General features: G+C 47.2%; 3 protein-coding genes across 5 annotated transcripts; 2 read left to right on the forward strand and 1 right to left on the reverse strand.

Annotated features, from left to right (window-relative positions):
* The first annotated feature begins 150 nt into the window (after positions 1-150).
* rab5b (RAB5B, member RAS oncogene family) lies at positions 151-7,770 on the forward strand. The gene is made up of 6 exons (XM_035522885.1): positions 151-888; positions 1,833-2,148; positions 3,480-3,631; positions 3,780-3,902; positions 4,838-4,931; positions 5,609-7,770. The coding sequence occupies exons 2-6, from the start codon at positions 1,986-1,988 to the stop codon at positions 5,719-5,721; spliced, it is 645 nt and encodes a 214-aa protein (XP_035378778.1). The 5' UTR covers positions 151-888; positions 1,833-1,985; the 3' UTR covers positions 5,722-7,770.
* dbr1 (debranching RNA lariats 1) lies at positions 6,772-13,106 on the reverse strand. 2 transcript variants are annotated; one of them, XM_035522884.1, is made up of 9 exons: positions 13,028-13,106; positions 11,956-12,190; positions 11,733-11,857; positions 11,360-11,440; positions 11,191-11,276; positions 10,426-10,650; positions 10,272-10,349; positions 9,998-10,143; positions 6,772-9,499 (listed from the first exon to the last, which is right to left on the reverse strand). In XM_035522884.1, the coding sequence occupies exons 1-9, from the start codon at positions 13,080-13,082 to the stop codon at positions 8,716-8,718; spliced, it is 1,815 nt and encodes a 604-aa protein (XP_035378777.1). In that variant the 5' UTR covers positions 13,083-13,106; the 3' UTR covers positions 6,772-8,715. The 2 variants fall into 2 exon arrangements, with proteins under 2 accessions (XP_035378777.1, XP_026851371.2); XM_026995570.2 differs by lacking the exon at positions 13,028-13,106 and adding an exon at positions 12,340-12,580.
* Positions 12,653-23,753, forward strand: armc8 (armadillo repeat containing 8). Of its 2 annotated transcripts, none has more exons than XM_026995551.2 (22): positions 12,653-12,870; positions 14,455-14,531; positions 15,714-15,785; positions 16,390-16,532; positions 16,686-16,783; positions 17,789-17,881; positions 18,173-18,253; positions 18,379-18,454; positions 18,577-18,667; positions 18,947-19,007; positions 19,186-19,386; positions 19,788-19,883; positions 20,024-20,106; positions 20,740-20,821; positions 20,974-21,060; positions 21,209-21,301; positions 21,413-21,562; positions 21,645-21,740; positions 22,057-22,152; positions 22,335-22,407; positions 22,686-22,779; positions 22,891-23,753. In XM_026995551.2, exons 1-22 carry the CDS (start codon positions 12,751-12,753, stop codon positions 22,922-22,924), a joined length of 2,097 nt encoding a protein of 698 aa, XP_026851352.1. In that variant the 5' UTR covers positions 12,653-12,750; the 3' UTR covers positions 22,925-23,753. The 2 variants fall into 2 exon arrangements, with proteins under 2 accessions (XP_026851352.1, XP_026851359.1); XM_026995558.2 differs by lacking the exon at positions 12,653-12,870 and adding an exon at positions 13,359-13,443.
* Positions 23,754-23,880: the final 127 nt, after the last annotated feature.

Raw genomic sequence — 23,880 nt, forward strand, 5'->3', positions numbered from 1 at the left:
TTGGAAATTCATACCGTCCCTGTCAAAATTTGGGCCTATTTGTTTTCAGCTAATTACAATATATTTATATTATATTTATATTTATAAAGATACTTTTTCCCAGCTACTCGTGATTTACTGTGAGAATGTTAGGAAATGATATAGCAAATCCCAAAACCTGGCTGTACACAACATGGAAGCTCTAGTCAGGAATACTAGTCACCAAGTTGAGTGTGTATATGTGCACAGGTTCAGAAGGTAACAACACCAGAGGTCCAAACACCACCGACTGGCAAACACATTGGGCCACAGGACTTCCAAGACCACCCTATAAGCCAACTCTAGAAGCCAAGGACAGTTGCCCGGATCAGAATAAAGGATCTACAGCAAGACCATATGCTGGGCCATATGACAGGCATGGAAAGCACCTACAAATATTCGGGCATTTTCTAATCACACGGGAACCACGAGGCAGGAATGTGTAGGACAGCAGCACCCAAGTTTCTCAAAGGGGTAAAGCAGGTTCGGAAATTTCTACACTAAAAACGAGAGCAACCACCATTTCTCTACCGTAATACAGGATATATGCGCACACCAAACTTTCAGTATAGATATCGCGGATGGCTTGACCGCGCTTTCTGTTTCGAGTCGGTAACGTCTGATTCGGTACATCGTAGGAAATTAGGCAGGATTTAATCTATCTGGATGCTGATTTACGTATTATTCGAGGTATTTTTCGAGGTAGCCAGCCAGTGCCCCAACACGCGTGACTTGCGTTGGATTGTGCGGCTGCGCAACTAGGCAGGAAGTCCCCGCAGCCTTTAACCAGCTGATACATCAACAACCGAAGGACCTGGATCGACGACACTGGCCTCCGGATACGACAGGAGAGCACGACACCTTTGACAGGTAGATATGTGAAACGATGCGTATCGATAGCAAGCGATTTGACCAGAACGGGGTGCGACAGTCGCGCCATCAGTGGACATTTTAGCGTATGGGCCGCTTTGTTCGCCCGGCGGTGGCCAAAGCGCAGTCCATTGTGCGCCTAGAGGCGCTCTCTCCTACCACACTCAAACTGATACTAACACTTACGCAGTCCCGAAAGACTAAAAGTCAGACTGTTAGCTCAGAAATACTGTGTGATTGACCCGATCCTCCCCCCCCACAACGAAATGTCATGATTGTGTTAAAGTGATAGGAGTCGTAGGAGAGCTGAGGAGACCCCACTGCAGATACTCGCCAACATGGTTGCAATCCGAGGTTGTCGACTCAGTCCGCTCCGACCTATGAACTTCATGTAGTTGAAAGTGTTTGTATTGTAGGGTCTTATCAAGAAGTGGTACTGCAAGCATTCAGTGACCCAGGTGGACTTTTTCAGTTTGTCCCAAACGTCACACCATATATGTGTGTTTTGATAGCACCGGGAGAGTGTTTGAATCAGAAGAGAAGGGGCGAAAAGGATGCGGCATCACAGGATTTCTGTTCAGTGGTCAAAGCCAAGCCACTTTTGTCCACCACGGTCCTCATCGATCATATCAGCTACTCAGTGCCGGAGCTGTTGTGTAGCGTACTGCCGTTTGCATGGTCTTGCATAGGTGTGATGAATATGTTGTAAGGTGTAAGTAGTGGGAGAAGCAGTGGGTTGCATCCTGATTTACAAATGGTCTTTTCACATCTCTGCAGCAACCTTTTTTAATGCAAACACTTAGAGTACCTCACTTCATTCACGTACCTCTTTTAAAGTTGCTGTGATGTGATGCCAAACATTTGGCTCTAATAACAAAAATGGAACAACGTCATTGTGACACTCGCTAACCAGTTTTCTTCCTTCATCATCATCATCGCTTCAGCTCCGGAGGCTTCCAGCAGACTTCAGAAGTACCCGAGGAGGGAGAGACAAGGCTGCTGTCCAGCGCTCGGGTCACTGCGCTCGCAGAGAGGAAACCCCCCACCCCGCGGGGCCCCTGTCACCGCGCCTCACGGCCAGCACCCTTCACTCCACCATGAGCACCCGTGGGAGAGGCCGGGTCAACGGGAGCCTGCCCCAGACTAAGATCTGCCAGTTCAAGCTGGTGCTGCTAGGAGACATGGCAGTGGGCAAGTCCAGCCTGGTCCTGCGCTTTGTCAAGGGCCAGTTTGACGAGTTCCAGGAGACCACTATTGGAGGTGAGGAGGAGAGAGGGGGAAATGACCCGGGATCAAAAGAAAGTGTCACATCAAGGTCATGGGTTCTGTTTCCAGGGAGTAAATGTACTGTATTAATAAATGTGTAAGTTGCTCAGGATAAGAGCACAGGCCCAATTACATAAATAAAAATGGAAATGTCTGTTGAATCAGGGTTTTAGTATAAAGCAGAGCAAACCCTTCATCCTCACTACAGAAAATCTAAACCTGAGCTTGTGTGGGGTGTGTATCTATGATGCGGAGAAATCTATTACAATGTAATTATAAGAAATCTCTAGCAATATAATTATGCATTATGTTGCACTAGATTTCTGTTAGTGAGAAAGTGGGGTGATCCTGTTTGGATATTCATAGCATATGAGAATAATGAAAAGGTCACTTAAAAGCCCTGAAACATGTGTTCAAATGTTGGAGGTGGTGGAAAGGCTTGCTGCGTTAGTTTAGGTGACGCGGAGTAGATCCCAGGCGCAGCGGACCTCAGACTGATCAGGAGCGCAGGAGTGATGGTTGAGTGGAGAAGAGAGAATCAAACAGGAATATGTTTGCAGCAGAGCAGCTCGCGTCAATCCGAGCCACCTTATATCCACAGATCGCACCCCGGCGCTTTGATGTCACCGTTCTTAACTTCTAACACTGAAACCGGAGCAACCGCACCCTGCAGCCGGTGTGACTGATGTTCAAACTCAGTCATGTCGCTATTGTGTGGATAAATAGGGAGATGAACGGGGTTTTTTTTGCATTCATAGAACTCTGTGAAGGTGCCTTTAAAGTATGCAAACACTCTATTTATCGTTTGGAATAAACACACTAGTAATTGCCAATAAGCGAACGTGTAAGTGCTGGTTTTCTACACACAGATCATGCCCAGTTATGAATGACATAGTCAGTGGGGTCTCTCCATATAAAACAGACTTAGTAGATCTGGACAACATCCCATGAGATGTCTTCTAAGTGTTCTTGCATGCATTATCATCATATCTTCAAGGCAAAAGGGAAATCCAATATGTATATTCTTTCACATGTATCTAGATATAGAAGTTTCTTTTCTACAATACACACAAAACATGAATGCTTTTGATAGAAGCATGACTATAACGAACTACTGAGTGATTATTAATATGTATTATCGAGATGTACTATCGGGTAATCTTACTATTGTACTATGAGCCATGAAATGTAATAAGAAGCCGAGCTGGTTTACTTAGGAAGAGAAAGCATTCGCTGAAAGCCGTGGGACTGACCTGCGATGAGTTCAGAAGGGGCTGGGGTTCTGTATCAGTGACCTCAGCTTCCTCTCTGTCATCTTTCATCAGCTGCCTTCTTGGCCCAGTCGGTTTGTCTGGATGACACGACAGTGAAGTTCGAGATTTGGGACACCGCTGGACAGGAGCGCTACCACAGTCTGGCCCCCATGTACTACCGCGGCGCTCAGGCCGCCATCGTCGTGTTCGACATTACCAAGCCGGTATGGAGCATTCGGGATGCTATATTTATTGATTTGTATTTACCACATTTTTGTAGTTGTTAGCTTGTATCCACAGACCTTCACCAAGTTTAAATGCGTCGCTTGGGTTAGCCCGCGTCAGGGATGGTGTTCGCGCCCCTTTTTGCAGGAGACGTTTGAGCGGGCCAAGGCCTGGGTGAAGGAGCTGCAGAGGCAGGCGAGCCCCAACATCGTCATCGCCCTGGCGGGAAACAAGGCCGACCTTGCTGACAAGAGGCTGGTGGAGTACGAGGTGCCGCTCTGAACCGTCCTCGGGCTCAGACTGACCGATGGGTCCCTGTAATCTAGGACATTGCCAGTTGTTAGTCGGGCTAGTCAAACCTGATAAGGCTGTTATTAGCAAAGCCATGGTTTCAGATTGGGGAAATTTGGTTCCAAAGGTTGTGGCATTTGTTATTAGTCACGGTGGACTTTGAGTTGAACTATCGAAGGCCTATAGAAAAGACTTAGTTAAGAAAGTGGTGCTAATTTTGCGACACATTAAGTGGAAGTAGATTGGATTATTAAGAGCAGCTATTTCAGTACCTGGGTATTTTACAAAAACACAGCATACATGATAGGTTACACACAGGCCAATTTATATCAAGGACTCTTCTGTCTTAAAAGTCCTTGAAGTGCCTGGTTTTTGTTATGTACACTTAATTTTGTACACAGTACTATGTACACCTATGTGGCTACATCAACAGTATCCAAACATTTGAAATTAATCATCCTAAATGGTAGTGGCATACTGTTTACTAAACCTGAGTGATATTAAGGATATATAATTAGAATTTTGTTTTGTAATAAAATGTTTTCTATTTCAGCAGTCTGATGGACCTGCTGCAATACTCAGTGTCAAACAAACACACACAGTGCTGCGAGACACTCTTCTCTGCTCTTAATGCCACATTTAAACAAGCTAAACAACAACTCTAGCAAATTTGGTCTTGCTTCTGCAGCCCATACCTTGAACGGGGGAAAATATTGGAAATAAAAAATTATATGTGAGGGTTGATGGCTCTCTTGACATGTGAACTTGACATGTAAATGTCAAAATGTGTAACATTTAAATAACATCCTTGTGTGTGATGTGTACAGCAGACAGCTAGTGGTTGCCTTTGGTGTGTTTTGATGTCACATAGCATAAGGAGTAAATGGCAGTCAATGTATATGCTCGTGTTATAGGAGGCTCAGACGTACGCTGAGGACACAGGCCTGTTGTTCATGGAAACCTCTGCCAAGACCGCTATGAACGTCAATGAGTTATTCCTGGCCATCGGTGAGCGTCCACAATGCCTCTCCCAACATTCATATTTCCACGTACAGCATTTAGCAGAGGCTCTTGTCCAGAGTGATTTACAAAAGTGCTTTGTTGTCTCTGTGGAAGTTATCCTTATGCTAGTACACTGCGCCAGAGTCTAGGATACCATTAAGATAAATGCTGCTTCTTCACAAATAGCACATACCTGAAAAGAGTTCTTGTACAACTGTAACGTCACAGATGGGAAACAGACGCTCAGAGATAAAAATCAAAGGAGCTGCTTTTATTTACAAAAGGGATAATCTGGAGCGGCAGAGAAAGTCAGTAGCCAGAGAGAGCAGACAAAACAAATGGGGAAGCCTGAAGTGTAGATGAGGGATTTGTCCAAAATGTACTAATCCGGACATGAGCCAAAGGAAGCAAACAGACCAGAGGGGAATGAGAGTCAAAATCCATAGAACAAAACACGACAGCAACCAGTGAAACGGGCAGAGAAGATGCTCAGTATGCAGGGGTACACCTGGCAAGGGAGTGTTCACAACTAGGACAGACCTGAAGTTATATACTATAAATGAATTCTCTGAAATGAGTCTTATTTCAGTGTACGTTGTGTTTTGTACAATAGTTTCCCTCTCCTCAACCTTGACAACAGAACGTATGCATGCATTTATTTATTTATTTAAAAAATCTTGCAGCAAAGAAGATGCCAAAAACGGACACCCAGAACCCAACGCATGCCGCTCGACATCGGGGAGTCAATGTCCAGGATCCAGATGCCCACTCCACTCGGAGCTGCTGTGGGAACTAAACAGCTGCCAACACCCCATCTGCATCAACAAGGGAGACCACCGACACCCTGTCTTACCCAATCCCCTCCCCTCCCCTCCACCCTTTCGCCTCCAGGACGGAGAGACACAGAGAGAGAGAAACCTGAAGGATACGAGGAGAGTATTGGGTCCCTCACTGATGCCAGAAAGAGATTCCTGAGATGGGAAATCTGATGCAAAACAAAGGATTAAGTGGGAATTTTGTAGTTGGTAATGGGACTGTGTGTAGTATCTAACACTTAATTGTGGATGTCTTTTGGTTTTTGGGTTTTTTTCCTTTCATTTTGTCAACATTCATTCTGGAGTACGCAAGCAGTTTAGTGGTTAGTGTAATTTTGGATCTGCAGAGAAGTGAAATGAACAGCAAAGATAATTACAGATTGAGAAAGTTCGATATTCCGCTCGACAAATCAGAAGAAAACGTGGAGAAAATGATGACGGCAAGTTCTTCTTTCCGAAACACGTTCCCTTACTTGGTCATTTACCAGATCAAGGAGGTCCCTTGTGCCCCTTGGCTATCCTCAGCAGGCTTCCAGCCATGAGGCCAAATGTCCACTCCTTCTCTGGCAGTACTGCCATGAGTCATCGCTCTCCAGTTCTCCTCTGGCTCTTCAGCACTGAGTACAATCTAGCTCTGTCAGTCGCGCCGTGTGGGGAAAAAAAGGCTCAGTGTATTCGGTCAGGTGTGAGAAAACCTCAGCGATCTCTGTCAAGTAAATAAAGTCGTACGTGGAAACGCCCTGGCCCCAGCACCCGTTTATTCCTCCGTGGACCTATTCTCCTGCACGCATGCAGGCTTTATTTCTACGTCTGTCTTGGACAACGGGAAACGTCTCAACTGTCCCTCTTTTGGCATAACCTCCAGCTGGTTGTGCCCACACCGGTCATGGAGTCCCGTGTTTGCTGATGGGGAAAAAACAACAACACAATGCCTGTTTGTAATGGCCGCTCGTTAAAAACTACTGTTCAGGAAACTTGGGCAACCATCTGTAATCTACTCGTGTTAATGACAAAGAAATGATTGGTAACCATTTTACTTTTGCTTCTTGACATTTCTGAGTGCAGAGGTTACATAGAACCGGTCTTCTTGTGCTGTGTGTCTTAAAGCAACAGTAAAAATAAAAAATAAAAGCAATCAATCGCTTTCAATGCATATTACTAAAAATCTAATGCTGCGTGATGCACTGCAGAGGAAAGTGGGGGCGAGGGGAGTTTTGCCCACCTTAAATGTCCCAGTAAGGTTGGACAAAACAGAAGTGCCTACTCTCTGCTTTTTCAGTGTTTTTCATTTTGGGCTCGCTCATGGCGCATTTGAGTTGAAGGCTTGTCCGAAGCAGGGCTTCCTAGCCCGGTCCTTAAGAACCAGGAGCCCAGTCACGCTTCTTTTGCAGCCTGTAAAGTACCAGGCGTCAGTCTCCCACTGTCCTGTTTTCCAACCTAGTCTTCGAGGCCCAGACAGTCGAAGTTTTTGCCCTGTCGCAGCTCCCGACCCAACTGTAGCAGGATGTATGGATTCCTGAAGGCACAGTCAACAAAATGTGGGCTGTCTGTGGCTCCCCAAGGACTGGGCTGAAAAATAATGCCCTACATCTGTGTTATTTGTTTTGAGTGTATTGGAAGCTGGGAGAGAGCAAAAAAACATGGACTAGATGGGTTATTAAAATGGTTGGGGATCCTCTGGCCTAATGCATAGCGTTTCTGAGACCTTGATCTGAAGTGTATCAATAACCTGCAGCACATTTGTATGTTGATGAAAGGTCCTTTAAAATGTCTTGTTTTATGGATGCTGTCTGTTGTCAGTTTATGTGTTTTAAAAAGGATTCTATCAAGTTTGAATCCAAAATTGGTTTAAGCTAATAACCTTATGGATTGCCAATACTTCATGGTGATTTAGGTAATGATACATCAGCTGTGTTAAAATAATTTGTCATGTCTCTCACAATCATTTTGGGTTTTGTGCTATAGATTTGATCTCCTGTTAACACTTCTGTAAACGGAAAAGTTAAATAAACCTGTGCTATTCTGCTATGAATGGAAAATATTGAGTTTGTTTCTTGATCTCCAAGGTTCTCGCTTCACTCCACACAGCCAGTGAGCATTAGTTTAAACTAAAGTTTAGGTGTTAGTTTATTAGTTTGCAAAATGCTAACAGACTCCCACGAGCTTGCCTAATGAGCATTTTTGTGCAAATACGGTCCACTAGTCCATTAAGTAGACAGTACGTTATTGAAAGCCAAGACTACATGAACGTGACCTGCATGTCACATATTTCCTGAAGTCATCACCCAAAGTTTAATAAGAATTTAGCTTCTAATTGTATTAGATTTCACAAATTTCATTAGATTTGAAGACTCACATACTGGATTTGAGTAAAAAGAAATCCCAAATTTTATACTTGTATGCACAATCCTATAAAAATGCAAGGCAGTATGAAGATAAAAAAACAAACAAAAACAAACCAACACTCAATTGTTCCCATTGCTAGTGTTACCTCGACCCTCAGGAAGCTGATGCTCAACTGACTTCTTCATAAGCAGAGATCTGCTGTAATATGAGAGAAATCATACTGGATAGCTTTTGTTCTTTTTAATATAACAGCAGACTCCTGAAATTGAAAGTGTCATAATATACACATAATGTTTTTAAAAAAGGAAACACACTAATGGTCAAATGGTCACCAATTGCCAGATATTTATCATAACTAATAAAGCCATCTTCACCAACTGAGAATACGTTTCAAGCATCTGAAGACACAAGAACGTGGCAGGAGCAAAATCAAAGTGGTGTTCACTATTGATAATGGCAAACCTTCTGAGCTTCATGGTAAATGTTCTTAAATTCTTTTTTAAAAATACACTAAAAACTGATGAGGCTGGGCGCTGTAACAAATAAATGAAAGAACTTGATCCAATCAAATAAAAAAAAAAGAAGAATGTTTTCCACGTCATGTTTTCCCCAGAAGCTGACATCTACCCCTAGCTCTCCTCGTCTTCCGCCGCTGTGTAGATGGCCTGGTTCCGTCGCTTGATTCTGGGGGTGGCCCCTGTGGGACTGTTTGCCCCCTTGGCCTCTCCACTACAACGCTTGGGGACTCTGGCTGGATGGGCTCCACCCTCTTCCTCCGAGCTCGTCTGGGAGAGACCACCGGAGGAGGGCACGGAGCCGGACGCCGGAGGAAATCCATCTGCCTCGGCCTCTAGGCGAGGGGGCGGTAAGGAGAGTCTGCCCGTCGCCTGTCGAACTGGGCTGCTGTCCCGGTCGCTGTCCGGAGCGCTGTCCGGAGCGCCGTCCGAAGCGCCGACCACAGCCTCGGGCACCACGGCGTCTGTCCCTTTCTCCTCTTCCTCCTCTCCCTGCTCCCCCTCATTCTCCTCCCACTCATCTTCAATGGTGATCTCGTCAGGGTTAAAAGAGCTGGAGAGGGCCGAGGTGTCAGTTGGGTATTCGCTGGGCTCGTCCGTGCTACCTGTGCTCCCGTTGTCCTCGTCCTCCTCCTCTTCGGTGGCCCCCTCCTCCGAAGCCCCCGCCGGCGGGATGTGCCCCGCCTGGCCAGCCAGGGCATAGATATCCGTCAGGCGGAGGGTGGCGCACAGCTCTGTGGTCTGGGGGTTGGTGGAGTAGGTTGGGAGGGCGTGGGGCTGAGGGCAGGAGGGGTCATACGCAGGCACGGTCATGCTGAAGTTCTCAGGGATGTTGAGCTCGCCATTCAAGTCGCCAACCACCTCCATCATGGCCTCTTCTGAGGCACTGTAGTCCCACCTATACAAAAGGCACAGCGTCATCAACTAAGGGAGAACTGAGGTGTACACACACAAAAAAAAGAAATATATTATTTATTATATAAATAAAATACACTGTGTGTGTGTGTGTGTGTGTGTGTGTGTGCACTAGATTGCAATTTTCTTGGCCTATTCCAAATTTCATTCTTTTCAATACAACTGGCTGATTCAGATTTAGAAAGATTATATTTCTTTCTATGCATTATAAATGACAGCATACAGAAACATTTTTTGTTCAACTTTGCATTCAATGGAAACTTCTTGATATAAAAATGTGCACTAGGTTATAACACTCGAGGCACTATGTTGTTGTATAGGCTTAATGCAGTCACTGTACTGGTCAAGTACAGCTGTATTTGTGCTGCTGTCGCCTACATGTGGTGCACGAGTGCAATTGTCATCGGCAAAGAATCAGTGCATCTCTAGCGCACACGCACACGATTAGATAACTCATATTAACAGAGGGAGGAATACTTACCGAGAGTGAAGGCCGTTATTCTCTGGAGGGTGCCAGATGTTGGGTAAGGGCTTCTGAAGGTGATCAGTGGCCTTGAGGATGGCCAGCCACTCCGGGTCATACTCCAACTGGTCAGAGGAGCCAGGCCTCTCTGGTATGTCCACTATCTACAAAACAGAAAATAAACAAATACATTTCACTGAAATGTCAATAACCCATTCAGTGGCAAACATGCTTTGTGTCACATAACTGGCTGAAAAACAACTGCATCCCTACCGCTGAAATAACGCCTCACCTGAAGGAAGTCTCTGTAAGGCAGACACTTGTCTAGAGAGAGGAACTTGGTGGTCTTAGGAGCGGCATTTCCCTTGGCCTACGGACACACAAAACCATAATTCGCCCGTCGTTCCGCCGACGTGGTGTGTGGACCCAGCAGCTCACAGCCGTACCTCGTGCTGCATGAAGGCAGCGAACTTGACGTGCAAGTGGGCGGAGAACCAGTAGCTGGGCTGCAGATGCTGGAGGAGCTCAGCAGCAGCAGGGCTGCCCAGCGTGCCAGCCTCCACCTCCTCGCGCAGGAAGCGCTTCTTCTGCAGCAGCTGCTTTGTGCTTCCGTAGTGGTAGATCCCCCGCGGCCAGTCGTGCGTCAGGAACACATCCATGGGCATCTGGATCTGCAGCGGCACACATGGCCAAAGGGAGCGTTCCACAAAGCGGGCAGAACGACGACAGACTACTTAAAAACACTGACGCGCTTGATTGCTGATTTTTTTTTTTTAAAGCAACACCAGCCATTCGGCCTTTACGTTTTCCATGTTATTCCTGGTGCTGAGTTCTGAACTGGCTCGTGATGCTAATGGCGGGTAATTGTCCAGTTTTTTTTTGGGTACATATTCCGCAAACAGCTGCTTTTTGAGCTTTCTAGAACTGGAAAGCTGCCATTTTGTCAAGTACACGTTTCTGTGATCTGGGAATGACAGAACAGCTCACATATTTTGTGTCATGTGAAATCTCATTCCAAAGAGAAATATCTGCCAGTCTCCATCAGTAGTACACACAAATAGCCACTGAATGACTAACGAAGTAGTGTGCTCTTCAGTCGGCATTTGCATGACTATGTATTGGACAACCCGTTAGTATAAGGTTGCTGAAATAACTTTTTGTGGTCACAAATTCCTTCCATGGATACTAACCCCCATAGAAATCAGACTTACTTGTTTTAGCTTAAAGACATCACTGTTCCTGATGTGGTAGGCACTGCGCAGAGTTTCTGGGTTGTATGGTGGAAACTCATAGTGTCCTAAAAAACGACAGATATTTAAAGCAAACATCTCATTTTAGGGCCCAGCACCACTAGATAGTTGGAGTTTCTTCGGCGCTCACCTTTTCTGTAATCATGGGATTTGAAAATTCCAGAGAGGCCACCGATCCTTATTCCTTTGTAGCGAACAACGCCTGCATAACCTGCAAAAACAGGACAATCGGTGCAGTCCACTTTAACGTTGGAATGCACGGTGCACGTGTGAGCACCAACTTCACTGCACAGACATCCGACCTTGCTCCAGCAAATCCAGGCTCCCGCAGAGTTACATCCAAACCTTACATCTCTCATCCAGTTAATCAGAGCCTTTAGAAATGTCGGAATATTTCAATCCCATCGGCATTTTCAGGCACAAAACAGCGTTAAACTCTGCAGCAGGTGAGATTTACCAGGGTTCAGGTGCAGAGCTGGGCATACATACCCACAACTTCTTACCCAGATAGTATATATTAGGGGCCACCCAGCCTCCATAGGGTAATTCTTGCAAATGGTTAGAAGCTTCATGGTTTCCACCGATGAAAATGGTCAAGACGGGCGCCTTCTTCTCTCCAGAATAGTACCTTCCACAAGTCGGAATATGAGAAACCAGCATCCACAACAAAAAGACCCAAGACCCAAGACCTACGAGCGCCGGCGCGGTCACAGGGCGGCGTCTTACCTGTAAAACGTCTGCATGTGTCTGTACCGGGGCGGCACCGCCATGCACCCCAGGTCCCCCTCGTTGCGCACGGCCTGGAAGTCGCCGCAGCACAGCAGCAGCTCCACCTTCACGCCCTCCCTGCGCTCCAGGTGCGCCACCGTCGCGTAGACCTGGTCCAGCTCGCCGTGGCAGCAGCCCTCCACGGCTATCTTCATAGTCCCTGAAGGGAGGTTCGGTTTGCGAAGCTGGAAAACTGAGGAAAAACGCAGGAATGTTTTCGTCACGAAGGCCACAGCTCCTGTAGCGCACACCAGAGCCACCCAGGGAGCAGATAGCAGTAATAACACACGTTCTGTACCACTGGCTCTGCTGCTATAAAGGCCGTTAGGTAATTATACATACCTGTGTGTCGACTGCTAGTTAAAATCAAGTAATAACTCAGCCAGCTAGCGACCTGCGCTTAGCTCCCAACACCAGCCTCCAGGCGCTTAGCGCTCCGCGCATGCGCACTTCGTTCGAGAGTTTTCTTGAGTAAATGTATTTTTATTAGCCACATGCGGTTTCCATCATAATGATTTGTGCACTAGGAAAATTCCTATAAACTAATTCTTTATTAGCTAAACTCCCTCGCGTACTCGGTCTAAAGGAACACGCGAAGGAATGTGTGAAATTAATGTAGAACGAAAGACAAGGCAACGACATTAACGTTGCCATTATCGGTAAATGGCATCTGCTTTGCAAAGAACGATATTAACTGAGCGTTAAAACGCCATAAACGTTCTATTTCGTTTTAATTTTTCCCGCCCAGCGTTCATGTTATCGCGTTTCCAGAGCAGGTGGAGAGTTTGGAAAGTGCTGCTGCAGCCCGGGCGCCGCGAGGGGAGAGCGATGGCGTGCCTGCTGGAGGCCCCTCTACGCGTCAGCGTGCTGTCTGTAAGTCCCGAGCCTCCGCCATTCTCCCCGATCCTCCACCCTTCCGTGCGTTGCACCCGGCCGACCGGACGGCGGTTTCATGCGACCGCCACCCCCCACGCGTGCGCTCGGACGGTGCGTTTGGCGAGGCGACGCGTTCCGACCCGGAATGAGTTACCGGCGCGGGGCAGGAGCGACAGCCCCCCGACCTGCAACATCGCACGCTTCCACATGTGCGTTCAAGAAGTCTCCTCTCCGTTCGGGGATTATACGAGGAGCTGGAGGAGGCGAGGCAGGCGCGCCGGCTGGCCGGAGCGCTGGCGACTTCACGGGCTGCTCAGCCGGGCTGTGGCTTGGCGAGCTCACCCGCAGGCCCAGCGCGATTGGATATGTCGTGTGGACCCTGCTTTTTGCGTATCAGTGCGATTACACCTAGGTTTCTGCCCCGCTGGCACGCCAAGGGGCTACTAGGGCGGAGACGCCCCCCCCCTCCCCCTTCACGTCGCGGTGTCGAGGTCTGCTCAGCAGATGTCCTGATCATGTTGGCACGGAATATTTAGCTTTAAACAGCCGTCGGGAGAGTTTCCTGTTCAGGTGGATATTACGCATGTCGCGGCGTATTTGTGTAGTAGTTGCGTGATGCTTTTGAGTTTACACGCCTGTTATGCCACTGGTTCTCCAGCAAGCAAGCGAAATACTGTGTGTGAAAAGACGCGAACATTTAGTAGTCACGCTGGCTCTAACCGTGTTAGGTCGCCAGTCCATGATCTGGTGATGGTCACCTGTTCGCAGCGTAGAAGTTGTTCCCACGAACCTCCATAATTGTATAGTTCAAGAGGCTGTGCATGCCCTATGATCGCTTTTTGATCACAGAAAAAAAGTGTGCAGGGCTAAATCATGTGAGTAGATTACAATCTGACGTTTCACTGCCTGCTGAGATGTTTAGCAAATTCAAACATGGCTCAGTGGTGCGTTGTTTGTGGGAATATAGTGGCGAGGGGTCATGTGACACTCCGCAGGCCTCAAGCTGTCATGTGACTCAGTCCCGCTCATGCACGGTATTTTTTAAAACGAGTCCTTAAAAACAAAGAATATATCAAACTCTCTCTTCAAACTTTGCAGATTTTTAATCCACGTAGCAACGCTGTGCACTACTAACACTTTCATTCTAAACTGGTGCCGTTTTACCGTGACAGCCGTGTTTTCAAAACATGAGATGACTTGCAGTTATGCCTTTCCCCCCCATTAAGATGGTTTAGTATGTCTGGGTCTGAAATCTGAGCCCCAAATATTGCTGTTGTGGTTTGGGGTCCTGTGCTTAAGTCGTGTGAGCCGTGACTGGCCCCTGCACATGCAAAGTGATCTGAGGGGTCAGTTGCCTTCCCCGAAACCTCTGGAAGCTTCTAGGCGAATCTGTGACTGCGTACAAACAGGCTTCTCAGGTATCACATCCCTACTCCTTGGCTCGTGAAGCTGCCGATGACTGGGCTGGGGGATGAGTCCCCTGGGTGTTCTCCAGCATCCCACCTGCTGGCGTTGCCTTCTAGGCTGTGGGTAGGCTGAGTGTGCCAACTCATATGGGTCTTGTTGTCTGACACCATGCAGGAAGTCACGGCCACCAGTCGCCATTATGTTGACCGGCTCTTCGACCCCGACCCGCAGAAAGTGCTGCAGGGAGTCATGTGAGTATTTATGTGTGTGTGTGTGTGTGTGTGTGTGTGTGTGTGTGTGTGTGTGTGGCCGGTCTCTGGACACTTGGTGCATATTGCATTTTCGAGTTTATATTTTCCCTCCCCGGCCTGGATGATTAGTGGTTAGCCTGTGGTTATCTGTGGCTGTTATATAGAGCTTGAGAGAGAGATTGAGACTGTGTTGGCATCGCCAGCTCAGTCAGTGAGTATGGATTTGTGAACCAGCAAGTTTGTCCTCTTTTTTGTGTCTTTGGTATGTGTTTCTTCGTGTGTGTGTGTGCGCGCGCGCGCGTGTGTGATGTCGGCATCTCTGTGGCAAGGACTCGGAATATTTCATCTTTATTTTTAACACGCAGCTCTGATTACGGTTAGCTGTCTGCTACCTGCCTGGTGCTCCACTACTCTCCAGTAGTAGTGTATGCCCTCTCATAACTGCGATCGCTTAGGCATCTCACGTCCACGTGAGATTTGCGAGGGCTTCTCTCATAACTGTGGCATTTTGCCACAGATTAGAAGGTGCATTGCTACAAAGACTGTACTAAGACCAAGGATATTTCTGTGGTAGGCTTGCGCCATCAGTGTCGGTCCTGATTATTTTAATTTTGTGTACTTTACCTGCGTGAGTGCCAGTCTGACCTGTAGCAAACAATCGCCCCCATTAAGGTCTTTACCTTTTGCATTCTTATGATTACAGAAATATTGGGAGAAGCGACCTGATTCTAGACGTATAATCATACTTTTGGGGAATTTTAGGGTGTGTTCATACCTGGAGTTCACTTCCCTCCGTCACGATCAAATTTACAATAAAACCACAATAAGTGACGAATAACTCACCTGTAATACAATCTATGGGTTTAATGCGCTCATCAAGGTTGTGTATACCTGATAGTGTTTTTATTTGGTCTGCATCGGAATTTGAAGCGTTCACACTTCCTCTACCAAACTGCACTAAGTGAGTATTCGCACCAGGGTTGTTTTAATCAAGTCAGAGCTACCAAGTCTGAGCACACTCTTATTTAATAAAGACCTGGTCAGAACATCGCATGAATTATGTAAAAATGGGAGGGGTGTAACTTTAATTCAACTTTACGTGTTCTTTACATGCAGGCGAATGCGTTCTATGTTAAGCTACTACTCGTAGAAAGTGCTCGATGATGTGAATTGTCTTGACAGTGACATGAAGAATGCAGTCATCGGCAACAACAAACAGAAGGCCAACCTGATTGTGCTGGGAGCCGTGCCGAGGTAGGCCACGCAAGCGGTACACTCCTTTCCCCGAGAGCAGCAGATCAGAACTTAGCAACACCTGTATTGTGTGTGTGTGTGTGTGTGTGTGTGTGTGTGTCGCGATCGTCACAGTTGCCCTACACTGGTACTTCACAGCATTTCGTGTTGACTACGTATGGGGGCGCTGGAACGAAGCGGCGTCACCCGTGTCCGTGGGGCACTGCGCAGTGTTCGGTGCAGTAACCTCTGCTGTGCAGTCTTCTGTTCATGACTCCTAGGTCCCCTCCTGCGAGCTTCTGATTGATCAGAGGGGCCCTGAGGCAGAGGCTGGTGAAACCCAGCCATTTGGGGAATAAATCTGCAGAGCTTCTACAAAAGCCTCTTTACCACAGAACTATGCAAACACGTTTGCTGCTGCACACATGGGAAGCATCGCTCGCAACACGTGGCAGTTATGCGTGTGTCTCAGTGAGCAGTTGCCACATGCTATTGGAGCCTAGTTCGTTCCAACGTATCCTTACCCATGTCAGCATTTTTGGGTGCCTCACAGATGTTGGGTCTTAAAAGACCGGCGTAGCTTTGCTTTTGAGAAGTCACTTGCTGCGCATTTGTCTCTGTCCAGGCTCCTGTATTTACTCCAGCAGAGTTCGTCCAGCGCAGAGCTGAGGGCAGAATGTGCAGTAGTGTTGGGCAGCCTGGCGATGGGCACAGAGAACAACATCAAATCCCTGGTGGATTGTCATATCATCCCCGCCCTTCTTCAAGGTCGGTCGGTCTCTCTCTCTTTACCCCCCCCCCCCCCCACCGCCCCCCTTAAATGTCTCTATCGCTATCTGTTCACATACACAAGCGCTCACTCAATCAGAGCACTGCACTGCCCAAGCGAGACGTGATGAGAAATGACTGTGCGTCCCCCAGGTCTCCTGTGTCTCGACCTGGTCTTCATCGAGGCCTGTCTGCGCTGCTTGAGAACGGTCTTCGTGAGCTCCGTCACTCCTGTCCAGCTGCTCTACACAGTAAGGCAGCGAGCAGACAGGATGCTGTCTGGCCTGCACTTTGGGATCGCTGTTGTCTGGGGGGCTTTGCTGCTGCACGCCTGTTACAGGGGCTCATGTCTGAGCAGCTGAAACATTGGCAGTAGAAGGCCTGGGCTGTTGAAATCAGCGTTTATTAGCGACAGCACTCGTATTTCTTCAAAGCACTGATAACGTCTTTTTAGATCTTACAGAAGAAAATCACATTTAGAAATGTGATTCTGTTTTGAACAGCGTCCATACATACTGCCAGACACTAAAAGGCGCTACAAATTCACTTGATGAATCTTGTGTGTTGCGGTGGATTTACACTGATCTGGCGTGACTGTGCCTCACCGAATCTCCGGTTTATTTTCTACGAGGAGACATTATTATTATTATTTTCTGCCACGCATCATCCCAGCTGCCCTGCATACAGATGAATCTGCCAGATGCAAAGCTATCGCCCCATCAGAGAAACAATGAAAGTATGAACAAGTATACCAGCCCCAGCATTAGTTTGGCTTATCGGACGCTCCCTCGACATCCGTGAGAGTTCAGTTTTCCCCCTGCTTTACCACAAAGACAGTCGAGACGAGCTGAGCACTGAAGAAGGTTTCATACCTTCAGCTTTCATGATGCATCTGGAAAAGTTTTGTAGGCATTCGCTCAGTAAACTACTACTACTAATTAAAACTACTACCCTAGCAGCAGGAAACTTGCTTGGCCTTTTATGATCATGTGAACAGCTGATGTTTAGCAGGCTGTCTTGCCCGTGGCCCTCAGCAGGGACAGGGAGGTGGGAAGAGTCAGTCATAGTCGTGCAGGAACAGTGTAAATGCACCTTCACCTGAGCGTCACGTAGATCCAGAGGTCATGCGTCTCCTTAAGTGCACAGGTGGCCTGTTTTCAGGTTAAGTTTGAAATGTTTTAAACTTTCTGATGCAGATATTCCAAACACACCCAGCAGTGTTGAGGTTGATTTGTGTCGTTTGTTGTTTGCATCAGGACCACACTGTGATCCCCCACCTCATGTCTCTGCTGAGCAGGTCCCAGCGCACACAGGAGTACGTCACACAAATCTTCTCTCACTGCTGCAAGGTAACGCATGTGCGCGCACGCGCGCACACACACACACACACACACACACACACACACACACACACACACACACACACACACACTCTCTCTCTCTTCTAACCCTTTCTTCAATAAAGTATGTTTTGTAATTCTATAAGAGGCGTTTATCTTTTGAGAGTTAATGACCAGCCAGTCCAGATTGTCTCTGATTGTAAAAAGTAGTGACCCTGACTTCTTCTGCTGATTCTCATCTCACGTGTGTGCGTGTGCCTGTACGCGTGCGTGCATATGCGTGCATATGTGTGTTTTTAGACTCCAGAGCATCAGACTGTTTTGTTCAACCATGGTGCCATCCAAAACATTGCACCTCTGCTTACTTCTCTATCCTATAAGGTAGAGCACACAGAGCGTGAGACAGATATGACCCCTCACACACACACACACACACACACACACACACACACACACACACACACACGAGACAGACCATCAGTCCCGCTCTGTCCCTGCCTCCACAGGTACGAATGCAGGCACTAAAATGTTTCTCTGTCCTGGCGTATGAGAACACTCAGGTCTCCATGACACTGGTGAACGGTGAGACAGCCTCTCTACCTCTCTACTGTGTCTGTACGATTTGCGTTGGCGTTCAGCTGAACGCGTTTGTGAGCTTTGACGCGGTGTGTGTGTGTGTGTGTGTCTCGGTGTGTGTGCCCCAGTCCTGGTGGATGGGGAGCTGCTCTGTCAGGTTCTCGTCCAAATGATGCAAAGAGACAAGCCGATAGAAATGCAGCTGACAGCAGCCAAATGGTGAGTGTTCTTCTGGGACTCATACGGTCCTTCTGCCGGTTGTCTGCCGGCCACGGGCTTGGGAATCCTTTAGGAATAGTATGGAGGAATGTCCTTCCTGCTGTCTGTTGCTTGTCGCGGTTCTAATAATAGACAAGTTAACAGGCTTGTATGTTTTGACAACCTTTTGAAGTATCGTCATAACAGATGCAGTGGTTTTTAAGTAAAAAAAAGAAAAAGTTGAACATTTTCACAAACTCATTCAAGTGAGTTTTTGCTTGTCTCTGTTCTCTCTCTCAGTTTAACATATATGTGTCGAGCAGGAGCCATCGGAACAGACGACAACTGTATCGTACTAAAGGTAGACACCCGTGTTAGAGCAGAGAGCTTCCCGTCTAGCTCCTAACTGCTCAGGCCTAAACTCTAAGCCCCGCTGACTTTGAGACCTGGTTGTACCATCGAACTGGCTTTTGTTTTAACACACATTCAGCCTGATCCGTGCATAGCAAAGCAGTCATTCCAGCTGCGTCTCCACTCAGACCCTGCCGTGCCTGGTGCGGATGTGCAGTAAAGACCGACTACTGGAGGAGCGGGTGGAGGGGGCGGAGACTCTGGCTTACCTGATAGAGCCAGACGTGGAGCTACAGAGGATAGCTAGCGTGACGGACCACCTGGTGGCCATGCTGGCAGACTACTTCAAATACCCCAGCTCGGTCAGCGCCATCACCGACATCAAACGGGTGAGACGTGCACGCGCACGCGCACGCACGCACAGCTGGGATCGGTTAATTTATTCGTTGGCATTTAAAGGTCACTATTTAAAGACTTTAAGTCATTACTACCACATAACGTGTGTCTATGAAAGCATGTTGAGTTGTGTATTACGGAGAGAGCTGAAGGATATTGATGGATTGATGGGGTGAAGTGTATGGCAGAAGAAATTATATACGACACCGATGGCCTTGGAAATAGCCAAAGCCAGTAGACCAACTCTGCAACCTGATTAATGAGTACATAAAATCATACTAATTATTAGCAGTGTTAACCTTGCTGTGCCATCCTCTGTCTGTCTTTTCCCTCTCTCTTTTTCTCTCTCCTTCTCTATATCTCTCCTCCCTCTCTCGTTCCTCCCTCTCTTCAGCTGGATCATGATCTGAAGCACGCTCATGAATTGAGACAGGCAGCCTTCAAGCTGTACGCCTCCCTGGGCTCCAACGACGAGGACGTTCGGAAAAAGGTGTGCAGCCCTCGGGCCTCCCTCTGTCCGTGCGGCGCTCGACCCGCACCCAGACACGGAAAGCAGCCTTCCGGAACACTCGCTCACTCACACTCACTGTGTGTGTGTGTGTGTGTGTGTGTGTCTCTCTGTCCTCGCAGATCACGGAGACGGAGAACATGATGGACAGGATCGTGAGCGGCCTGTCCGAATCCAGCATCAAGGTTCGCCTAGCCGCCGTCAGGTACCTCCCTCTGTTTCCTCTGCCATCTCTCAACAACCAGGTTTTCCATAGCCGTGTTTTGGAAGCCGCTCGCGCAGAGATCTGTTTCCTCGTGTTTCCTGCGGTTGGGGATTTTCTACGCTACAGGTTCTGCTCTTTATTATCTGATGAGTCAGTTGTGTTAGAATCACACGTGTGCAGATGTACGGTACGACGTCCTAGTGGAGTTCAGGAGTTTCAGACACACTCGTAGCTAACGGGTGTATAAAGTCAACCACATAGCTATACAGTCTCCCAGTAATTCCATAATAATTACATTACAGTACATTTATCTGTGCATTTATCTGACACTTTTATCCAAAGCAACATAAAAACTTGACTGAATACGACTCGGGCAAATGAGGTTCAAGGGTCTTGCTCAGGGCTCAGGGACCTGAACTCACAACCTTCTGATAACGAGTCAAGTCCCTTAACCACTGAGCTACCACTGCCCATCGGCCGTAATTGTATGCAAGTTGTCCTGGATAAGAGTGTCTGCCAAATACTGTGTGAAAATGTATGGGTTTAGATTTTCTATAATGGATATGTATCTATGTAGATCATAAATATATGTTCAAAAACCCCTCCTTATAGTATTTTGTCTTGTCTCTGCAGATGTCTCCATAGTCTTTCTCGATCTGTGCAGCAGCTCAGGACAAGTTTCCACGACCACGCCGTGTGGAAGCCGTTAATGAAGGTCTGCCGTTTTTCTAGTGTGACCATAGAGCACAAGCTGCTGTTTTATCCTGACGTGTGTGTATGTATGTGTGTGTATGTGTGTGTGTGTGTGTGTGTGTGTGTGTGTGTGTGTGTGTGTGTGTGTGTGTGTGTGTGTGTGTGTGTGTGTAGTTGTTACAGAACGCTCCAGACGAAGTGTTGATCATGGCCTCTTCCACACTATGCAACCTGCTGTTAGAGTTTTCACCCAGTAAAGAGGTCAGAGATAGCTACACACACCCATACACAGGCTTTATACACGCAACATGGTAGAGAGGTGGCAGTGTGCGCACACGCGCGCACGCACGTGCGTTGCTGTTTCACGGTGCGGTAGTTCCACTAACGTGGCTTGTGTTACTGTGCCTAGCCCATCCTCGAGTCTGGGGTGATCGAATTACTATGCAGCTTAACACAAAGCGACAGCCCTGCACTGAGGGTCAACGGCATCTGGGCTCTCATGGTAAGAGTTGCAGCGTGAATGGACTTCACCGACAGTCATACAACACGGGCATAGGCACGTATGGAGTATGCTGTGCTTATGGAGTGTGTGTGTGTGTGTGTGTGTGTGTAGAACATGGCATTCCAGGCTGATCAGAAGGTGAAGGTGGAGATCATGAGAGCTCTGGGCACAGAGCAACTCTTCCGGCTCTTCTCAGACCCTGACACCAACGTCCTCATGAAGACACTGGGTCTACTGCGTAACCTGCTCTCCACGCGACCGGTGAGGGGCAGGCTGACACGCCCACAGACACGCCCGCCCTTAGCCCCGCCCTTACACGTGAATCCTCTCTCCGTCTGTGTAGCACATCGACCAGATCATGAGCTCACATGGGAAACAGATCATGCAAGCAGTCACATTGATCCTGGAGGGAGAGCACAGCATAGAGGTCAAAGAGCAGGTGAGACACGCGCACACACTCTCTCTCTCTCTCTTGTGCACACACACACACACACACACACACACACACACACACACGCATGCACAGCTGCTACTCTTCCCACACATAATGAAAGTGTTCATCATTTCGGACTTTTTTGCAATAGTAGTTATCGCTTTGTGGAAAAATGATCTGGACCTGCGGACTGTCAGACTTGGCAAATTGGCAGGCTAAAACCCGTTTAAAAGGGCTATTTCATGTACATAACCTGTTTAATGAAGGTTGTGCAGTGATTGGAAATGTAAAAAGCTCCTTTAACGTAATATTCGATTTGCAGACTTTGTGCATACTTGCCAATATCGCCGACGGCAACACAGCCAAGGAGCTCATCATGACCAACGATGACATGCTCCAGAAAGTCAAATACTACATGGTACAGTTTCCTCATTTACGACGACACTGGATTGTTTAAGATGCTGTGAATTTCCCATTTATTTCATCTTTTATTCTTTTACCCTAAATATTAGCATTTTGCTGTTTCTTTTGCTGGCTCATATGCGCGCGCGTGTGTGTGTACGTGTGTGATTGGTTACACGTGTGTGGGTGTGGGTGCAGGGGCACTCCAACGTGAAGCTGCAGCTGGCTGCCACATTCTGCATCTCCAACCTGGTGTGGAACGAGGAGAACGGTAAGGACTGGTCATCTGGTGGCCGTGGGCGGGAGGGGGTCACAACAAGGTAACAGAAACTGGGCATCTCTGAGAGTGGAGGAGGATCTCATGTGGGACAGTGTGTATCGTGGTCATTTGAGGAAAATTGTGGGAATATTTGCCATGGAGAACATTTAAATTAACCTAGTTGTTTACTGATTGTATGTGGAAATTTCATAGTCTGCTGTTAGAGACAGTGAGTGGTTAAGACTCTCTCTCTCTCTCTCTCTCTCTCTCTCTCTCTCCCCTTCCTACAGGTTCCCAGGAGAGGCAGGATAAATTAAGGGAAATGGGCTTTGTAGATATTTTACACAAACTTACCCAGGCGTCAGATTCTAACCTCAGTGATAGGTAACTAACACACACACACACACACAGAGCTCCAGTCATGTTCACTACATGTACTGGGATATTCTGGTCTTAATCAGTCTTTTTCTGTCTGTTTCTCTGTCACACTCTCAGGGCAAAGACAGCCATGCAGCAGTATCTGGCATGAGTCAGAGAGAAAGCACAGTTGCTGGGAGGATTTGCCCTTCCCTGTTGTTTTAAGGTTTTTTTGGGGGACTTTTTGCTTGTTTTTGTTCTGTTGCACAAGACACCTTTTAATCTGCGGATACTCTTCCCACCAACCTAACTTAGACGGTTGCCAGGGGCAACGCCACACGAGTTTGCTCTATGTTGGCTTATAAAAAATTTTTTTGTGCTGAACTTGTAGAAGATGATGATGATTTTTTTTTTTATTTTTTTTTTTTTTGTGTGTCGCTTTTCCTTTTTCGGACTTGATGTGATTTGGTAAAAAGAAAAGGACTATTCTGCTTGTGCCGCAGTGCCACCTGGTGGTTTGGAGGCTTTGGTGCTTTGGACTCCATTGGGAGGAGACCAGACGGTCTCAGACAGCTAAGCTAAATGGCCTAAAGGCAGGGTCGACGGGGGTCATCGGCTCCTCATTTCAGTTCGCTGACTCATTATTGATTATTATAATTATCATATTAATTATTAATGTTTTAAGAGGGGCTTCATTAAGAGTGGACAAAGGTAAAAAAAGACTGCTTTTTGTGGATACATACCTCGTAAATATATATAAATATATACATATATAAATATATAAATATATTTTTTCGATTTATAATTTTCCCTCAGATTTTCTTTTTTCCGGTGTGGCTTCCTCTAAATGATTTTATGCTTATTTGGAGGGGTGGAGGACAACACAGCAGAAGCTGGAATTGCGAAGACTACTTTTGTATGGGGTGAAATGACCAGAAATACGTTAAAAATAATAGTCAATAAAATTATGCCACTAAAAATAAAAGTGAACTGAAATGCCATTGAATCTCTGCTTTGCCACCTGCCCTCATCCCGTAGTCCTCTGTTTGACTTTGAATTTAGATAAAAGCTCACTGCGTATACTGTTCGTCCTATGTTGCATTACGTGAGTCGGTGTCAAAGCTTTAT

The sequence above is a fragment of the Electrophorus electricus genome, chromosome 25 (assembly GCF_013358815.1).
Source record: "Electrophorus electricus isolate fEleEle1 chromosome 25, fEleEle1.pri, whole genome shotgun sequence".
Lineage (NCBI taxonomy): Eukaryota > Metazoa > Chordata > Actinopteri > Gymnotiformes > Gymnotidae > Electrophorus > Electrophorus electricus.